The sequence below is a fragment of the Gopherus flavomarginatus genome, chromosome 4, assembly GCF_025201925.1.
Source record: "Gopherus flavomarginatus isolate rGopFla2 chromosome 4, rGopFla2.mat.asm, whole genome shotgun sequence".
NCBI classification, from domain to species: domain Eukaryota; kingdom Metazoa; phylum Chordata; order Testudines; family Testudinidae; genus Gopherus; species Gopherus flavomarginatus.
In genome coordinates, this window is record NC_066620.1 from 170149338 (window position 1) to 170169984 (window position 20647).

The following is a 20647-nucleotide window of genomic DNA, read 5'->3' on the forward strand; positions in this document are numbered from 1 at the left end:
GGTTTATATTGTTTTTTTTGTATTTACATGTGTGTAGTTGCTGGAATGTTTAAATTGTATTCTTTTTTGGATAAGACTATTTATTTTTTTCTTTTAAGCAAATGACCCTGTATTTGTCACCTTAATACAGAGAGACCATTTTTATGTCCTTTTCTTTCTTTTTATATAAAGCTTTCTTTTTAAGACCTGTTGGAGTTTTTCTTTAGTGGGGACTCCAGGGAATTGAGTCTGCAGCTCACCAGGGAATTGGTGGGAGGAAGAAGTCAGGGGGAAAATCTCTTTGTGTTAGATTTACTAAGCCTGACTTTGCATACCCTCTGGGTGAGGGGGGAAGAGAGATTAGCTCTCTCGGTACTTCTATTTTCCAGGACTGGAAACAGGGAGAGTGGAATCCCTCTGTTTAGATTCACGGAGCTTGCTTCTGTATATCTCTCCAGGAACCCAGGGAGGGAACACCTGGAGGGAAGGAGGGGAAAGGGAAATAGTTTATTCCCCTTTGTTGTGAGACTCAAGGAATCTGAGTCTTGGGGTCCCCCAGGGAAGGTTTTGGGGAGACCACAGTGAGCTAGGCACTGTATAAATCCCTGGCTGGTGGCAGCGTTATCAGGTCCAAGCTGGTAACTAAGCTTGGAGGTTTTCATGCTTACACCCATATTTTGGACGCTAAGGTCCAGATCTGGGAAAAAATGTTTTGACAGTGCCCTGTTGAGTTTTAATACCAAATGCCATCTGCTGCCCTTTATCTATGATTAAAAAACTCTCACTAAAATTGATACCAAATATCAAGAGCAGTATAGGGTCCTGGTCAATATTAGTGTGCAAATTAGTGCTAACGAAGAAGCAGCTTGTACATAACATTTTTAATCAATGTGTTATGTGCCAGTCTCCTACCTCTTTGGATTTACATTTATTTTCAATTGACATTGTCAGGTAGTTTAGACACAAAATGTAGGAGTTCCTTTAATGCCAGTTTAACTCTTCGGGAATCAGGACTCTAATATTAATATAAACATTTTTATTATTTTTTATTTTAGTTTCAATAGAGAGAGGCTTTTTTTCCTTCGGACTTATAAGTTCCCCATCTAGCATTTGCAACTCAGACATTGCAACACTGTGCAATTATATGAGAGTCAGAAAGTGAAAATGAATAGAAACAAAACGTGAAATTGATGCTGATTTATTTCCATTTTCCAATTTGAGTGAAATATAAAAACTATACAGACAGAATAAATAAAGTCAAATTGGATTTTTTTATAACATTTTTGTTATAATTTCAGATTTTATAAGTAAAACAGATAAAGATACATATAAAGATTTATTTTTTAACATAACAGTATCCTTTTAAAAGGTGACACTATTGGGTTGTGTGTTGAACTATAGACTGTGCTTAAAAACTATGCATATCATCACCAGAAATCCTTGATGAACAAATGAGAGGTTTGATTTCTGTTAATTCAACATACTCCACTGGACTGTTTTTAATATAATGAAGCAAAATAGTGCTGTTTCTGGCTGTTTGAAAAAATGTTCTGGAAATTTGGTATGTGTGGTGTCAGGTTACCTAGCTAAGCTGTGCCATGTCAGTTTCAACATTTTGAATTAATTAACAGTGTTTCATTGTGCTTCTAAGCAGACCAGGTCCTCCAAAATTAAAAAATGCATTCTAATTTACATGATGTCATCACTAGCTAGTTTGTTATAGTTTGGTATGTTGAGTCTGGAGGTTCCTCCCACTGAAACAGTTCAGTCTGTTTCAGAGACAAGACAAATGGTAAAAGTGAAAAGATGACTTAAGAAGTTAAGTCATGTGGGGCAGAAAACATAAGGGAGTAGAGCTAAGAGGTCAGGCACCTACTAATGCTTGGCTAGAGTAATACTCTGAGAACGAATGGGATAGTAGCAGATGTTGCCTAAAGAAAAAAAAGGGTGTTTCTTTAAGCTCAGCGTTGGGAGGATGCCTGTCAGTTCGTAAGAAACCAGGGAGAGCTGGAAAGCTTATCAGCTACACTGGATGGTACATGCAAGCGTTCGTTGTTGGATTTCCTTTTATGCCTTCTTCTCTACAGCTGCACTTCAAAATGAAGACAAAACGGTGACCACAGTCTGCCAGCTACGGTTTATAGTTAAGTCTTTCTGAATTTAAACGGAACATAAATCTACTGTGCCTTAGGAAAAGAAATGTTGTATTATTCTGCACTGCAGTTGCCTTAAACAGGATGATAACTTTCCAGGAGGATATTTTGAAAATGAATAAGAAAAAGTTGCTTTTCTAATTACTAGTTTAAAGGGCTGTTTGATTGCATTCGCCTGACTACCTAGAAAACTGTTTTCCTTTGGAACTTCTGAATGCGCCGCAAAGAAGCTTAGTACAAGAAGAAAATACACTGCCTTTCAGATTAAGGTTATTTATAGCTACTGCCAAAAAAAGTAAAAGGACTGTTTTACTATGCTTACTGTTCTGGATTTAACTTATTTTTCTCTGAAGTTTTTCTTGGTGCCTTGATCTAAACTGTACACAGCTACTGTGGGATCTTTCTTTTGAAGCTTCTGTACCATGTCTCATTTATAAACGGAGATGGAATTCTGCAAACCATTTAAATGGATTACAGTTAATCAGTCACCTACAGAAGATAATGTGCTGCCTACTGTAATGCTTATTATTTGGAAGGCTTAATCTGGAGATTTAAGATACAAATTTTGACCTGCAAAAAGAAATGGAACATTCTGTGGAATGTTATGCGTATTTGAAACACTGTTGGGTTTTTGCTTTGTTTTGTTGTTATATTGACAGTCTTCTGCTCCTTACTACAAAAGCACTTTATATTTTAGGAATAAAAATTAAATAAATCACAGCCTTGTAAAGTTATAGTTGCTTTTGCACTGATTATGACCGTAACCACCTCATAAATTATGATGTAGATTTTGTATATGTGCTAAAGGCGAGTTGTCTGTAGTTGTTCAGTTCATGATGTTTTTCATTATATGTCACACTTCCTGAAAGCAGAGGCATAGTAGTATATTTCTGTAAATACTTTCAAAATGGGAAAGCCGCTTAGCAGGCCAGACTGTTTACGTCAGAATTCTCCTTGTGTAGGGAAGGGTGAAGAAGATGAAGATCTAAATATTGAAGACTGTTATGTTCCTCAGAGGTCAATCTATGACACAGTGAGACTGAATGAACAGATTGATTCAGGCTCCAAAGGCAGCCTCTCCTCAAGACATTTCACAGATCGGACTTTACCATATAGTCATAGAACACTGGATATTAGTACTTTGTGCCCCAATGGTGCCCTTACTTCTTCCAGTGTATTTGAGCTCAGAGGTCGCGAAGTTAACAAATTAGATGAAAAAATGATATTTGATGCACTTAAACTGAATAGTGATATAATTCGAACTGCTGGATTACCCAAAACAAAATCTCACACAGAAAAGAAAGAACATAGGAGATCATGGAGAATGTTTGTTCCACCCAGTTATGCAGACGGTGCAAATAAAAGTGAATGCTCATTTGTTGAAACTGCTGATAGATCAGATATAGCAAAAGCAGGCAAGTGCAAATGGGGCACTAATTCCCTCACCTCAGAAGAGGATGACTCTGGTCTATGCAGCCCTCCAGCAGAAAGAGAAGAAAAACAGGACTCATTATTAGCAGGAGAGCAAAGTCAAGTCAGAAGTATATCTTCTGCAGAATATATCCATGCAGTAGGTCAATTTAGACAATTTTTTCCTGCTATTTCCAGTAGTGAACAGCACATCCCATTGCTTGATTGTAATAGTGCCCCTACAGAAGAGAGCTGCAGATGGACTTTACATGATGTTTCACAAACAGAAAAAATAGTGCAAAGTAGTCCTCAGAAATGTGAAAATGAGGAGACGGGGACCAAATGTTGTTACTCGCAGAGTTCTTTGAAAGAGGACATCGTATCAGATGCAGAACAACTCCAAGGTCATGGAGAAAACCATTTTACCACAGACAAAGGAAAAGTGGGAAATGAGTGTGAAGTTGAAGAAATGAAAACACGTGTCACAATGATAGAGGGGGATGATGCACCTCAGCATTTAGGCATGTATTATGCAAGTATTGCTGTTAATGCTAGCGACACAGGTTTAGCAGAATATAAGATTTTGTCTGATGCAGAGGAATCTAATATAACACATACAGATTCAATGGAAACAACATTTTCTGCTCAGGAACTGGAGTTAGATAATACCATAAACTGTCCACAGGCTAACCCAGTGAGAATGAAAAGGAATGTCTGGACTACGGGAACCCGTACAGAAACCTTGGATACAGTCTGCAATGGTCTATTGTCTAATAAGGTAATTCAAAACAAAAGGGTCTTGGAATCATTGCAGCAAAGGCCAAAAACTGTTTGTTTTGTTATCATCAAAGTGACTGGTAGAGTTTCTGATTATAAAGTGTTATTGCATCTAGAATTTTATTTTTCATTTACTAAGAAAATCTGGTTACTAGCATAATTTGCCTAGCACATTACAAGATGTCAGAAACTGATGAGATGCTCACTTTAGTAAAAGAATGAGGGGCAGTTTCTGACAGGGCTGATTTCTTCCAGCTGTTTGGTGCATGGCTATTATTGTCCAGATGGTGTTTGTTACTCTTCATTTGGAATGCTTCCACTGTGCACTGATGTTACCATTCAGTTTTTACACAAATTGTGGTTAAAGGCAATGCCATTCAGTGACAGTTCTGCCTGATTTATTCAGCTTGACCAGTCTTACTCATAAAGGTACAAATAACGGTATCAGATTATTGTGGTTTCCAAAGTACATAGATTAAAGATTTGTTGCATGTACTGAAGCCCTTTTTCCTGAAGCTGCGTGCCAAAAAGTGGATCTGAAGTTACAGTAGTGTTTTACAAGCACAAGATCTTATAACATTTTCTGAGTGGTGGATGAGAAGAGAAAGTAAAGAGTAAAGCTTTGTAATAAGTAAGGGGGGTTTGTCAAGTCTGTAATCTTTTTCTGCCCACTCTGCTTGATGTTTGAAGTATTTCAGGGTTTGTTGCTGAACTGTTCTGGTAAATTACCCTCGAAGATCATTTTAATTTATTTTAAGCTTATACATTGTTTACAAAGAGATGTTTTTAAAGAACAAGTTAGGGCAAAAGGCTCAGCCATTAGCTGTAGTGTATTGCCTTTGAAAGATAAGGAGTTTTGGAATATAAAGGAAGTCCTTGTTTTGTTTATATATATATATATAGTGGTTATCCCAAAGTAGGAAGAAATGCTTGCTACTTTCCTTATTTTGCAGTAAAAGGGAACAGCAAGCTTGTTGCTAGTTGTAAATATTCACCAAACTGCTGTACAAAGTTTGTAGTTTGCTTGCCATTGTGATTAAGGTCTTGGAAGGTGAGTGTAGGGTTACCAACTGTTTGGTATTGGACCGACCTGGCCAATTTTTTATGGATTTGCCAGTTGCCAGAAAAATAACTTAATCTGCTGGGTTTTTTTTTATTATTTAATCTGCCATGGGTCTAAAGATTTTCATTTTAACCACAATACACTGGGATATCTAATATTAAAAGTTTTGGTGTCCAGCTAAAGATGCTATAGTGCTCCCACTTCACAGTTTAAGTGATAACAGATCAGAACTGTTAAAAATACAGCAGTTGTCTGCACACCAACACACAAGCGCATGCACGAGAGAGGGTTTGTGTCATGGGAGAGTGAGGATATGTGCAATGTTGTCAGTCTTATCTATACGTGTTATATCTCTTGATACTATGTAAGTGGCTGTTGAAGGGAGGGGGCAGTCTTGGAGTTGCCTAGTGGTTGAGGTTGTGTCAGGCTTGCCTTGTGTGAGTGGGGGGGAATATCACGGTTTTTGCATTTCAACCCTAGGTGTGCATAAAACCCCAGTACTTTCTTGCAGGTGCTCAGTGTATTTTCTGCAGCCTCTACAGTGGCATGTCAAGCCCATAGAAATTTGCTCCGCCATGTGATATTTGTGTCTTTAGAACACATAATTCACCACGGGGTTCTTAGTGCCAGAAAAGGAGAGTAACTGGTATGCTGAAAGAGCTTCCTGCTCTTCAGGAAGCTGAAGAAGGTTGCTTTGAAAGCACTAAACGTAAAATAAAACTGTTGTTGAATGCCACTATAAAAGGATTTAGGGTCAAAAGTTGAGCATTCTTTACCGTTGTTTATTCATCTGTTATTTTTCACTTGTCTATGTAATTAATTCGGGGGCTTTAGGCCAGTTTCTGAACTCATTGACACTGGAGTCACTTCAGAGTAATTCAACTGAAATAAATTGAGTTAGCCTGAATTTACAGTAGTATTACTATGATAATAGTCTGGTTCTGCAAAGCTTAAGTACAATCATAGACAATAGAACTGAGAGAACTACTTAGAGCCCATGCAATCTGCAGAACTGTCCTATATAATAATTACGGCTACATTTTAGTCAGGGGTATTTTTAGTAAAAGTCAGGGACAGGTTATGAGCAGTAAACAAAAATTCACGGCCCATGACCTGTCCATGACTTTTATTAAAAATACCGGTGAATAAAACTTGGGGCGGGGGGGAGAGTGTGCTGCCTGATGCCCCTGCGCACTGCCTTCGCCTGCAGGCACTGCCCCTGCAGCTCCCATTGGCTGTGGTTCCCGGCCAATGGGAGCTGCGAAGCCAGCACTCTGGGTGGACTCAGAGGGGACGAGGATGGTGGCCCAAGACTGCCCCAGCAGTGGTCAGTGCACCTGGCGCAAGGGCTGCCCGAACTGCCTCTGAGTCAGGTGCACCAGCCACTGCAGAAGTCACGGGGGGAATTTGAGTGCCTGAGGGGGTTTCAAGCTGAGACAGGGAGTTGGGGCAGGGGAGAGGGTTTGGGGTGTGGGCTCCAGTCGGTGCTGACCTCAGGTGGCCCTGGCATTTCCTGGGGATTGAGGAAGTCTGCGCAGCTCCCAGGAAGCGGCAGCATGTCCCTCCTGCTCCTACGCGGAGTGGCTGCCAGAGGAGCTCTGTGTGCTGCCTCCACACCTAGCGGCGGCTCCACAGCTCCCATTGGCTTCAGCATTCCCAGCTAATGGGAGCTGTGGAGCCAGCACTGGGGGCAGCGCGTGGAGCCCTGCTGGCCACCCCTCCAGCTAGGAGCCAAAGGGACATGCCCGCCACTTCCCAGAAACTGCGCTGAGCCACTGGGCACTGAGCCTGCCTGTCCTGCTGGAGCCAAACAGACTTTTAGCAGCTTGTTCAGCTGTGCTGACTGGAGCTGCCAGGGTCCCTTTTGTCCGGGTATTCCAGTCAAAAACTGGACACCTAGCAATCCTAATTATGCCTCATGAAGGCAGGCACGTTTGCACTGTGGAAATTGCACTATTTATACCAGGGCTGAATTTGTCCCAGTATCTCAGCTGCAGTCACACCAGGGTGATTGCTCACATCCTAGTTTTACATGAAATCGCCTTCTAAACAAAATACAGCATTTGATTTTTAGAGGTACAGTACTATAGTTGTTTGGTTGGTGGTGTACTGTCAACTTATATTTTTTTCAACTTTAATGGCATTGATTGTTTTTAGGATTTTTCTTTACTTCACTAAATATCATTTCATTTTAATAATGCTATATAGCTATATGTTAGTTTTCAGGACTAAGATTTTACTCCCAATATCCACATCACAGTTGCTTATGTTCCATGTGTTATCAAACAATAGTTCAGATGTGCCTTTGGTTTTCCACCTGCAGGTATTCCAGAAAGAAGAGATTGAACCACTGCAAGTTAAACAACAGGAGGTAAATTGGTTAGGCCAAGGCCTTATTCAAAGTGCTGCTAAAAATGCTAGCACCGAGAACCTTGAGCATGACCTTGAAGATGTTAACACCCGATGGAAGACTCTCAATAAGAAGGTTATTATTTTGTATATTCACAAAATCAATTTTTGCCTGCCTTGTTTAGTATTTTCCCCTATTTATTTGGTGTCATCTTTCAAAATACAGGCCATTAAAATATGTTCATGATGGTCATGGATTCTGTTACCTTAACACAGTAACTTTCTTTGTAATTTTCTTTAAAATATTTGTGTCAGTAGCTGCCAAAGTATGGTTGTCATTTCTACAGTTCTGTCCACTTTTCTGTAGGCTTATTCCTGGCATTCTTAGCCAGCAAAGGTTCCCTCAGGACTGTTTGCTCCCTTCTGCATATGCAGAGCAGGGAGGACTTTAATAGCTCAAGTTGTGTGGAGAAGGGATGGAGGTGAGATACATATATGGGAAAGGTAGCTACATGTTTTTTTCTCAACCATGTTATAGTCACTTCTCTCTCTCTCTCATTCATCCTCCGTGATTCTTCCTGTATTCACATTCACCATGGTATCAGAGAGTCTTGTCTATCATGTTCATATTAACCATGGTTTCTGAGCATTTTCCATTAGTGCACTAAGCGGCAATAAGGCTCAACTATGTGTTGTCAGTGGCATGTTCCCTTTAATGCACATCAGGGTTTATGGTGCTTTAAGCATTGCAAGTTACCCCTTCTTAGAGGAGCAACTTCCCCCTTGTGTCATTCCTATGCAATGAAAGGTTCTTGGACAGCAGGTGAGGATGGGATGTGGCAGGGGTGGGAGGCAGGATAAGGTGCTCATTGTCACAGGTTCCACCTCGCTGGAGCATCGATGCAGTGGAGCAACAGATGTCCATGGTTCATGGATATGTTTTCTACTTCCATGCCTTTTAAACTATGAAGGGAGCATTGTCCCTAATGTGGAGTGCACAGTGGAAGCCCTTGTAAGTAAAATACGCAGTTCCTAGAGGCATGTTTCACACCATTGTATCTCACCACAGTGTCACTATAGAACATAACTGTACAACACAGGAGTATTATTTCTACTCCATGATTGGGATAATATAGTTTACTGGGAATCCACCTCATTCCTTTAAATGGAAGACCACAGCTTAAGAGATGGGTACCTTAATTCATAACTACAGTAGCGGAATTCTAAAATGATGAATGTGAATTAACTTCAACACAATGATGAAGGGGTATAAAAATGAAAATACACTACAGTAATAAAGAAAGCCATTCTGCAAGCCTTAGTTAATGGCAGAAGTAGGAGAGGAGAAAAGGAAAAGTGAGTAATACTCTCTCTGTCTTTCTTTCAGGTTGCTCAACGAGCTGCTCAGCTGCAAGAAGCTCTTCTCCACTGTGGAAGGTTCCAGGATGCCCTTGAATCTCTGCTTAGCTGGCTCATTGATACAGAAGATCTAGTGGCCAATCAGAAGCCCCCATCTGCTGAGTTCAAAGTTGTGAAGGCCCAGATACAGGAACAGAAAGTAAGTAAAACTTATTACTGTAGATTCAGATGCTCTCTCTGCTTCAGTGATGATAATGAATCCCCAGTCTTCACTGAAGCAGAAAATCTGCTCAAGTGTACTGTATTACAATCAAGTGTATTGAAGTATTTAATGCAGCTGTGCTTTCCATACTCTGTCTTCTGGAATTATGTGGATGGGTATGACATTTCATTGTAGAAACTGGGCTCTGATTCTCCTTCATCTGTACTTGGAAGCAAGTGCAAAATCTAGCAAGTTTAAAACAAAAAGAATCAAGGCATTTTAGACACAAAGCAGGAGATAAAAATCAAAGTTTGGTTAATGGAGAAGTAGAAAATGAGAAGGGATAGAATTTTCATTTTAATATTTGCAAAGCAGTGTTACAAACAATGGAGCTAACCACTCTAGACATGAGCAGCATGTAGTAAGCACCTAATTCCCACTGTCTTTGCATCCTCAGCCAGAATGCTGGTGCCCCAATATTGATCATCTCCAGTGTAGACAATTGTATGTGCTGGTATAAGGAGGGCTCCAGGGATTATCATCTCTTCTAGAATTTTCGTAACTAGAGAAGAAGTGGGCATGATGCAGCTCATGGACCAAACCACTGCATGCAATTCTTCGATATGGCCCAAAGTCATTCTCATATTTAACATAAAGGCAGTCTACAAAGCCTAAAGTTGCAGCATGCAGTAGAGCATTGTGTGCATGTAGTACTGCAGAGACAGAGAAGTGGAGTACCTCCAGCCAACAAAGGAGTGGTGGGAAAAGTAGAGAGATCATCAAGTTTTAGACAGAAATATGGAAGACTCCTGGGGGAGAAACTAATTTACTGGGTGATGTCAGTGAACCCAATTTTCAGGCATCCCAGACATGTGATCAATGGAAAATGTAACTGTGTATGATCAGAGCAGTTGAATTCCATTTTTTGACATAATTTTTCAGATAATAGTATATTTTAAAGCATTTTTTCAATTGTTACTGATTTAAATTTTTAGTTGCACAAACTTATGGCATTTTATTCCTATTTTTATCATTTACATGTTCACAGCTGTGTGAAACAGTGCTGGGGCAGACAATAATTAATGGCAGTAGGTGTTGAGATTCAACAAGTTAAAGCTTTATAATCATTAAAACACAAAATGCATCACCTGTCAAAATATACAAAGTAAACAATATCCTTAAATCAAACTGCAGTAAGTTCTCAAGCAGCATTTTTATTACTTTGCCTGTCTGTAAATTTCAGTTACTATCAATGGAAATTATGTTTTCATTTCTTTCATATGTAGGATGAAATCAACAGTTACAGGTAAACATCTAATACTTCCAAGCCTATATATGTTATCTGCACTTTACTGAACGTCAGCAAACATGCAGTTGTTCTATAAATGCTCACACAAATTATAATAATAAAAGCTCATTAGCAAATACAGTGGATGTTAAATGTGACATTTTCCCATATGTGTATGCACCAGTGAGGGCTGCCACACATCTTGGTCACACAAAAACCAATCAATACATTCATGTACAGGAAAAGATCTTTAGTGAGGCGAGGACTTGGCGGTTGTCTGCCAGTTTCAATATATAGAGAAACAACTAACTAGCTCAAGTCAGAATTAACTCTTTTTACAATATTGGCATTTTCATGGTAATACAAGCATCTAATATTTCTTTTAAGCACAGTGTACATTTTTAACAAGATCTTGATGAATCTGCCTCCTTACATTTCCACAGCTATGGGTTGATTCAGTTGTTTCCTAGCATTTTGATTTTTGATTGCTTTTTCTCCAGCTTCTCCAAAGGTTACTGGATGACCGCAGACCTACCGTTGAGGTAAGCAAGCGCGAAGGGGAGAAAATTGCAGAGTCAGCAGAACCTGCTGATAAAGTGAAGATCTTGAAGCAGTTGAGTCTCCTGGATAGTAGATGGGATGCATTGCTCAGTAAAGCTGAAACAAGGTATTTGAAATTCTTTCGTTCCTTTGAGAAATATGAGTTCAGCAGGGGATAGATGACTAGACGCAGCATGTGGAACTTCATAATCTGAGACTTCATAAGCTCTATTTTTTGTTGCTATGTCAAATTTATTGTGCCCTGATGATAATATATATAAAGCTGATTAGTAAGAAAAGCAAAGGAAAATAGCTTGAACAGATCATTAGCTATTAAAAAAAAAAGTTTTACTATCCTGAAAAGCTAAAATGAGATACTTTAGTGAGATCAACTGCACATACATTGTCTGACTATCTGCAGCACTACATCTGCATTAGTATAGGCAGAATGTAAATTCCTTGGTGGAGAAACCACATTCTCTCTGTTCTATATGGCACAAAACATGCAATCAGCTCTCAATAAATAATGGTTCCTTAGAACTCTTAAGATCATGAAATGTGGCTATAGCGGGAGAATATAGCATTTCTCATTTTCAAATCAGGGTTATCTGAAGAAATGGATTATTGGTCCAGATCCTGTGAGTTGATGAGCTCCTTATGCAAGGGGCTGGGCTCCCTCAACTCCCAATAAAGTAAAAAAATTAGTACCACCATCATGCTCAGAGCTGTGCAGACAAAATAAGATGAGACAGTTCCTTCCCCGAACAACTTACAGACGAATTCTAATATCATTACAAAATTCAGATACACATGCTAACATGACAAGTTAACATGAATAGTGCAAGTGTCTTTGGAGAGAGCAATGTTTGAAGAGCTTTGCTGAAGAAGTGTGCTTTCAGAGCGAAGATTTGAAAAGAGATCACTTGGTGCTTGAGAGTACCAAGAAAAGGTGCTGTAAGCATGAGAGATAGCATGGATGAAGGCACAAAACTGAATGAGGAGACAGAGGCAAGGAAGGTGGTTAGGAAAGACTGAAAAGAGTGTAAATATATAATGTTACGCATTACAATGCCAAACAGTGAAATGCTTTTATCTGTGTACTGTATTATTGGGACTGAGATTCAGGCATTAAGTTTGTTTGAACTTTCTGACACTCCCTAATCTTTCTAGCTGCCCCCATCTATCCCTATTGTTATTTAAGCCCTCATTTGTACACTCATAATAATAATAAGTAATTAATAACTGGATTACTTAAAGAAATTAGTATTTTCAGTTAATAGGCTATTATACCATTCTGTGTTTAAAAAAAAACTAACAAGGATCCATGACTCATTAACTGAAGTAAACGCTAATCTCATTTAATTTAATGTTATCATACGAGTCTGGTGAAATTTATTTTCAAAGCAAATTACAAGTCTGCCCAGTCCGTCTGTTTAGACACAGGTTCATCTCCATAATTCTTTGATTACACTTCTGAAAACTAAAATGACAAAAGACACACTTCTTTTTCTTGGGAGGGAATAACCATTATTCATAACTGGCCCTTAATGTTTAACACAGGATGGATTTTTCTAAAGTTTTAAAAATAGAAACCACTAAAATAATTGGCCTTGGATGAAATTTATAGGCGACTAAGACAGAGAAAAATATTTTTGTAAGGGTGGAATAAAGAACAACAGAACAGAACCCCATTAAAAATGTTGGAAATCTTAGAGATGTTGTAAATATTGCCACCTTACGTTAGGGGGCAAATCTGTATCCTTATATTAAGGTAAATCTGGCACTGACAAAAATGAGAGTTTTAAACCTGAACCAGGACTGCAGGATTGGGGCTGTACAGTTCATACCACATCACTGAAAAGATATTTAAAGACTTTATTTTATAGGTTGGAGTGAGCAAGATAATATGTCCTGATTCAGCAAAGTACTTCAGTATATACCTAACTTTAAGGATATGTGTAAGTCTCATCGAAGACAATAGGATTTAAGCATGTGCTTAAAGTTAAGCAGAAGTTTAAGTAGTTTCCTGAATAAAAATGAGCCCCTGTATTTAAGTGCTCAGCTTAATGGAGACTTAGGTTATTCTTAATCAAGTGCATATGAATGCAGTATAATTTATTTTATTAACAAAAGATACCAAATATTGGAATCTCTTGTTCAGCCAATATGATTTTTGGAGTCTTTCTTATTAACTGTACTTTTATATGGTTGTTGGTTTACATTGTTTTTCTTTCTGTACTGCGGACGTGTACTGTTTCAGCTTGTGGCTGGCTTCTACAATAATGTGTAGAATGTTTTTTAGTGATTAGGGGCTGAAGAGTTTTATTGAATCTCTCACGCACTTCATCGCAGAAATGACCTTTATCTTGGCATGTTTACAGGAATCGTCAGTTGGAAGGTATCTTAGTGGTAGCACAGCAATTCCATGAAACTTTAGAACCCCTGGTTGAGTGGCTGACCACCACTGAGAAAAGACTTGCAAATTCTGAACCCATTGGAACACAAACTTCTAAACTGCAGCAGCAGATTTCTCAGCATAAAGTAAGATATAAACCAGACATTTGAGTCATTCATATGGGGAATTTTTTTTATGTGAGTTTGTGAAATACAGTAGAACTGGGATCTCTGGGTTTTTTTTACCCATTAGTTCAAATTTGATACATTTTTATTTATAATTGACAATAAAACCATTATATTTCTGTTGTTCTATAGTTTCATTTGATTTGCTTTTGTATTTGTCCATTTTTATTTTCTTTCTCCATTATTTTAAAAACTTAATTTAGGCATTAGAAGATGACATCCTTACTCGCAATAAAAGTTTACATATGGCCATTAGCATTGGTCAGTCTCTTAAAACTATGAGCTCCAGAGAGGATAAAGATATGGTGCAGGAAAAGCTAGATTCTTCCCAAGCCCGATATATCGAGATTCAAGAGAAGAGTAACAGCTGGTCTGAGTTGCTCCAGCAAGCCTATTGCAATGCTCAGATTTTCGGGGAAGATGAAGTTGAATTGATGAACTGGCTGAATGAAGTACATGACAAACTGAGCAAACTGTCAGTCCAAGATTACAGGACAGATTCACTCATGAAACAACACGCTGACCTGCTGGTATTTTTATTTCTTTTCTGTTAAATCCATTTATTTATTTTTAGCTTTATATTTTATGTCCACCATTTATTTATTTCTCATTAATATATTTGATTTGAAAGGTGATACAACTATTTAAACTAAAAATGATTTGATCTGTAACCTCAATGCTTACAAAAGTGGCATCTTCTTGTAGGTGCTTCAGGAAGAGGTTCTACTCAGAAAACAAAATGTTGATCAGGCTATACAAAATGGCTTAGAGCTTCTCAAGCAAACAACAGGTGAGAGCTTTTAGGAAATTAATGATTCAGCAGCCTTTTCCTCATACTTGTAAGTGATTATGGGAAAAATAAGCTGAAGCTTGTAAATATTAGCCTTTAGTCACTGGCTAGATTTGTTCACTTCATTTAATTGTTTGTTCTAATAACTATTGAAGTCACTGTATGTTATGTCTTTGAGCCAAATTCTCTGCTGGTGTAAGTGAACATTGAAGTCAATGGAGATCCACCCATTTAGCCACACAGAGAATTTAGCCCTTGCTTTTTTTTTCTTTTGGTTGATGGAAAATTATTTTAGTGAACCTCCATTTTGTTCCTACTAGCAAGTTATGGACATTACTCATAATGTAGGACTATTTGGCATAGACATAGCCTTTTCTCTATAGAAGCCCAGAAATGAAGGTAGTAGGCTACTTTTTACTGTTAGAGAGGCTGCATTCTCCAGATCAGAGCTAGTACTGTGGGAAAGGTTGCATTCCAATTGCACACATCTGGTCTGCAAAGGAACATCTATCTAAACGTTCCAGTGCTCCAAGTATTTGAACTCTCAAAGACAGGAAGGAAAACCCTCCTCTGTTGCCCAGTTAGAAGTTACATTATGGGGTAAAATCTAAATATATTACAATAGGTTTGTTCAGGGGCAACTCCATGCCCCAGCACGCCAAGTGTGTACTTGGGGCGGCATGCTGCGAGGGAGCTCGGCAGGCGGGCAGCCTTCGGCGGCATGCCTACAGAGGGTCCACTAGTCCTACTGTGGAGCCTTCGATGGGACCAGCAGACTGTCCGCAGGCACGCCTGCAGGAGGTCCACCGAAGCCGTGGGACCAGCGGACCCTCCGCAGGCACGCCTGAGGGAGGTCCACTGGAGCCACGGGACTGGCAGAGCGCCTCCTGCGGCATGCCGCCATACTTGGGGCGGCGAAATGTCTAGAGCCGCCTCTGGGTCTGTTACAGGAGTCTCTGTTTGCATTTTGACCTTTGGGCAGTGTGTGTGTGTCTAATGATTGATAATTAGACTGAATGGTTCAAAGAATAATTCAAATTATCTTTGACCCATACAGTCTACTTATCCATTAATTATAATTAATAATTAAATTGTAAATTAGTAATGTAAATACCATTTGGTATTGTGCAGCACCATTCTTGCACTTTTATTGTTACATTTCATATCCTGTGTCAACCTGTATGAAAATGAATGTAAATTTAAGGAGGTTTTTATATAGTCTGTGTTTGGGTAAAAAGTATGTAAATTTTAATATTTGTCTTTTAAAGAAAAAGAGAAGAACCACCAATTTTTATATATCCAAAGACTAAGACCAGAGATAGGCCCAATCCTCAAAGCTTGGGTCCAGATCTCCACTTGTCCAGAGTTTGGACTGATAAGAGAAAAAAGATCCAGAGTTGATCCAGAGTTGGTGTTAAATTGCCATAGCTCCGCTGGTGTCACTGGACAATTCACACCACTCTGATCTGTCCCTGGGTCTTGTTTGGGTCAATCTACACATAAGAAACTAAAAATATATTAATTATTATTGACGTTTTTTGTTTTGTTTTGATTTTTTTTTGCATTAATGTGAAGTAACATCCCTTTGAAATTTTAGGTGATGAAGTTGTAATAATTCAAGATAAATTGGAAGGCATTAAAGCAAGGTACAAAGATATTACTAAATTGAGTTCTGATGTATCCAAGACTTTAGAGCAAGCTCTGCAGCTTGCAGGTCAACTGCAGTCCACTCATGAGGAACTCTGCATATGGCTTGACAAAGTGGAGGTGGAATTGCTTTCATATGATGCTCAGATCCCCAAGGGAGAAGAATTAAGCACAGTACAAGAAAAACAAAAAGTATGTTCTAAAAGCTGTAAACTGTATATATTGCTTTGTTATTTTTCATGTAAAGATTTGAACTAGTTAAGTAGCTTAGCTTTTATTTGGCAGGAGGACGTCTTGCAAATGATCATAATTCGGCACCAAATCAGCTCTCTGACTAGGAATAAAACAGTAAAGAATCAACATCTCTTTCTAGCAGTCACTGATGAGATTTGGCTGAGGTTTATTATTAGTGCAACACGAGAAGAGCTACATTTTGTTCTAGTTCAGTAAGCTACCAATCCCTGGGAAAACTTAAATTGTCAAACAAAGTTATTTTTGTTCTTTAGTTGTGTCACAGACAAAAAAAACCAAACCTTAAAGTAGGAAAAGAGCCTGTATTTAAGATACAGTATTAATTTCAGGCTAGTAACAACTATTATTTGGAAAGAAACTGTATAGTGTTTGTAGAACACTAGTAACACCGTTACATGAAATAGGTTACTACATTGCTAAATTAATACACTTATTTTGGAAACCAGATTAAAAAATAACAGGAAATTTAAATATGGTTGCATGTGGGAATAAAAAGGTCGTTTCTCACTGCACTTGTAATGATTTTGATTGAGTGACTTTAATTCAAATGTTTATTTAAAAATTCACTTGAATTTAGATAATATTTTGCTTTATTTCACACTTGATTTTTCTTGCTGGTGAATTTGTTCCACAGAAAGATGGTTGTAGAGTGCAAAGAGTATGTGTCCACTTTCTTCTCTTTGTTTGCTTGCTTAAAGACTGACAACTGTATTGAATTCCAGAGAATGACAGTCTACCATGCTGATTGGAGGAATATATTTCAGTTCTGTTCTGTAGAAACTTCCCTTCAGGAATCACCTGCCTTTCTGTCAAACAACTTAACAATTACAAAGGCTAATGTAACTGAGCTGAAAATAAGTGTGCCAATTTATCCCTTTTGTTCGCCTGTAAAATGTTCCAGTTCTTGCTGCTTAGAAGAATAAAAATATGTGCAAGCTGTGTGTGTTTGGCTCTTATGCTGGCATGTTTACTTTAAATGGCCTTTTTCAGGAGCTGAAAAAAGAAGCAAAGAACAACAAAGGCTTATTGGACACCCTCAATGAAGTCAGCAGTGCCTTGCTGGAACTGGTGCCGTGGAGGGCAAGAGAGGGGTTAGACAAAATGGTGACTGAGGACAATGAGCGGTACAGATTAGTGAGCGACACGCTAACTCAGAAGGTGGAGGAGATTGATGCTGCCATTCTGAGAACACAGAAGGTACTAAACAGCTGTTTTTGTTCTTTGGGCAATAAAAAGTTTGCCTCCAGAAATCTGTACCTGAACAAAGGTTGTTCGTTAACAATATTGCCATACATTTGTTACGCTTGAGCAACTAAAGGTCGTTTAAATAAAATGTGTCTGCACTGTTCAGACACAAGTGCCAGAGCAAAACTAATCTGTACATTGTTGTAGCCATCTGCCTCATTGTTAACACAAACGTTAGAGATCAGTCTTGTAGCTAAAATCATTGGGAGTACAAACCTGTGCGGATTTCTGTGGAAGTTTTGTCTGAGTGAGGCCTACAGGCTCAGTCAGGCCCTGTACCGTTTACATTTTATGCTGTAATACATACAATATGGCCCAGATCCTCAGCTTGTTTAAATAGGTACAACTCCTCTAAAGTCCATTTATACCAGCTAAGGATCTGGCCTTGTGCTTTTGTATTTTCTGCCGCTAACATGTTGGACCAGCTTATTTTAAACTGCACTGAAGGACTGAGTTAATGGTGTAATTTGCATGCAGCTGCAAGAAATAAGTTGTTGAATATATGTGTGTGTTTCTAAAGTTTGCTTAGAAAATAATTGGGTGATTTTTTAGAATTGGCACTTGCATTTTATAGATGTAAATCTTTGTGGTCTCACATCTAGCTACCTGATGATGAGAGAAAAGCGGAGCTGCAGATTCTCCAATTTCTGCGTGAAGTTAATTTTACAAACACAAAAATGTGAATGGAAATTTTTTCCAATGCCAACAAACAGAATTGGCTTCAGCCAAGCTAAAAGTATATATGGCATAGTTTCAAAACTTTGTGGAAACTGACTGTAAGAGGATTGGTGATAACGGAGGGTCCTAAGGTTATAAGTAATTTATAAATATTCTGACTGTCTTTATGGCATTCACTCTGAATATTTGTCTTATCTCAGCAGACACCTTTATAAAATTGCGGGCTGGATCCCCAGGGGCATGTGACCTGGGTGTATATGTGGGTTTCTACCAACTTTCTCCCCCATGCTTATTGTAGGGAGTAGTAAGGACCACACCAGCCTCTGGCACAATTTAGACAGCTTCAGGGCTGCTCTAATTTGCACTAGTGGATAATAGTTCCAAAGGGCTGCTCCACCAGAAAACATCATGAGGACACATTGCTCTCCAATCGTGATCCCTCCTCTCTTACCACACCCAGACCACCTCAGACTTCTCCTATGTTGGGGAAGCCAGAAGGTGTGGTAACTCCGTGAGCTGTGCATGAGGAAGGAGCCAACCTCTTGCCCAGGGGAGTAGCAACAGGCAAACACCTGAAGTGTTATTTGGGCAGAGATGTTGACGAGGGATGAATGTAGTTGTAATTTAACAGTGCTGCAAATACTTAGAGGTTTTGCAGAGGTCAAAGGCACCAAGAACACATGGATTAGAGCATAGATGCCGACTCCAGGGGTGCTCTGGGGCTCAAGCACCCACAGAAAAAAATAGGGGGTGCTCAGTACCCACCAGTCACAGCTTTTAGCAGGGTCATAAATCAGCTTGGGGAAGGGCGGAGAGCAGTGAGTGGCAGGCAGTCAGGAGGTCTCAGGGGAGAGGGTGGAGCAGGGGTAGGAAGAGGCAGGGTGAGGGCAAGGCCTCAGGAAAAGAGGTGGAGTGGGGGTGATGCTTTGGGTAAGAGCGGGGATGGAGCTCCCACCGGGAAAAAAATCAGCACCTGTGGGCTAGCAGATAAGGAGGCACTAGTGTGGGGTTAGGGAGGACATTTTTGGTCAGTAACAAAAGAGCAAGACATGGGAAGAGGGCACCTCAAAGATGTGAAAGAAGAGTTCTGACATGAATGTTAGATTGGAGATTAATTCTTGTAACTAACTGGTCCAAAATGCTCCCAGGTGTAATGCAACAGAAGTCTATGGAATTACCCCAGATATCACTTCAACTCTCAATATTGAAGCTATTTGAGTCAACTTCTAGCCTTGTTCCCTGGGAGTTCTGTGTAGAAATAAAATATAAAATTGCCCATTATGTTTGCATTCTATGGGTCCATTCTGCTACTCTTGCTCTACCAAAGAGAATGCTTTACAGAGTGTTAACAAAGGAATTCTTGATCATTCATCACATTATCAAGTCGTCCTTTTCTGATCAAACAAAATAGGAAATAAGGTACATCGGGAATATTAATTTGCTGGTATCAAAATGATGAATTCTGACTTGGCCAAGGGTAATTCAAAGCTCATAATTTACTCTGACCTGCATAATGGAAATAAAATGCCATTGTGAAATCCTGATACAAGCAGTACCATTTTTTCAGTGTTCTTTCTTTAACATACTAAACATACAAATCTCACCTAGAAACTCAACCTTAAAGAACCATTTAATAACACCTTTGGAATGGAGGTTGTTTGTAACTTTGAAATGTTCGTAGCAGAACAAAACGTTATGGTTGTTCTTTCAAAAGTTTTCAATTGAATATTGACTTAGCACAGCTCTGAAACTTTGCTATTCCGGAAGAAAAATGCTGCTTTTAACCATCTTAATTTAAATGAAACAAGCACAGACAATTTCCTTACTTTCTCAAATCTTTTTTTAATAGTTTGCGTTTAAGACGGTACTGTACTGTATTTGCTTCTTTTTTCTTTTATCTCTGCTGCTGCCTGATTGCGTACTTCTGGTTCCAAATGAGACGTGTGCTTGACCAGTCAGTTTGTAACTCTGGTGTTCGTAATTCTGAGGTTCTTCTGTAGTTGTGTCACAGCATTCAGGCATTCCATTTCCATGTTTGCATCATGACCTTCTTCAACTGGGCATTTATTCAATACTATGACATACCCATGGCAATGCAACAACAAAAAGAAACATTTCAAGTAATTTGTAGTTCTCTATAAGTCCATTCACTGTCATCTGCCCTTCTTCTGACCCCCTGCTACCATCCCACCCTTTTAGAGGAAACAAAGCAGCCTTGTTATGTTTGCTTAGCATATCCTGCGATGCCTTGCCCAGCATGTCAGACAGTGTGAGACACACACCTGTGATAGCATTGAGACCCTGCAGAGTAAGATGAGCTTTAATCTGAGGGGTG

General features: G+C 39.1%; 1 protein-coding gene across 13 annotated transcripts in view; it reads left to right on the plus strand.

Moving 5' to 3' along the window:
- Positions 1 to 20647, plus strand: part of DST (dystonin) — a 452383-nt gene that overhangs the window by 351426 nt on the left and 80310 nt on the right. For 10 of the 13 annotated variants that reach the window (XM_050950494.1, XM_050950495.1, XM_050950496.1 and 7 more), the window contains 8 exons: positions 7706 to 7867; positions 9119 to 9289; positions 11081 to 11247; positions 13502 to 13661; positions 13904 to 14230; positions 14406 to 14490; positions 16088 to 16329; positions 17380 to 17586. In XM_050950494.1, coding sequence (XP_050806451.1) covers positions 7706 to 7867; positions 9119 to 9289; positions 11081 to 11247; positions 13502 to 13661; positions 13904 to 14230; positions 14406 to 14490; positions 16088 to 16329; positions 17380 to 17586 — 1521 coding nt within the window. The remainder of the gene's footprint in view (positions 1 to 7705; positions 7868 to 9118; positions 9290 to 11080; positions 11248 to 13501; positions 13662 to 13903; positions 14231 to 14405; positions 14491 to 16087; positions 16330 to 17379; positions 17587 to 20647) is intronic. The other 3 variants (XM_050950498.1, XM_050950504.1, XM_050950502.1) reach the window with 1 other exon arrangement.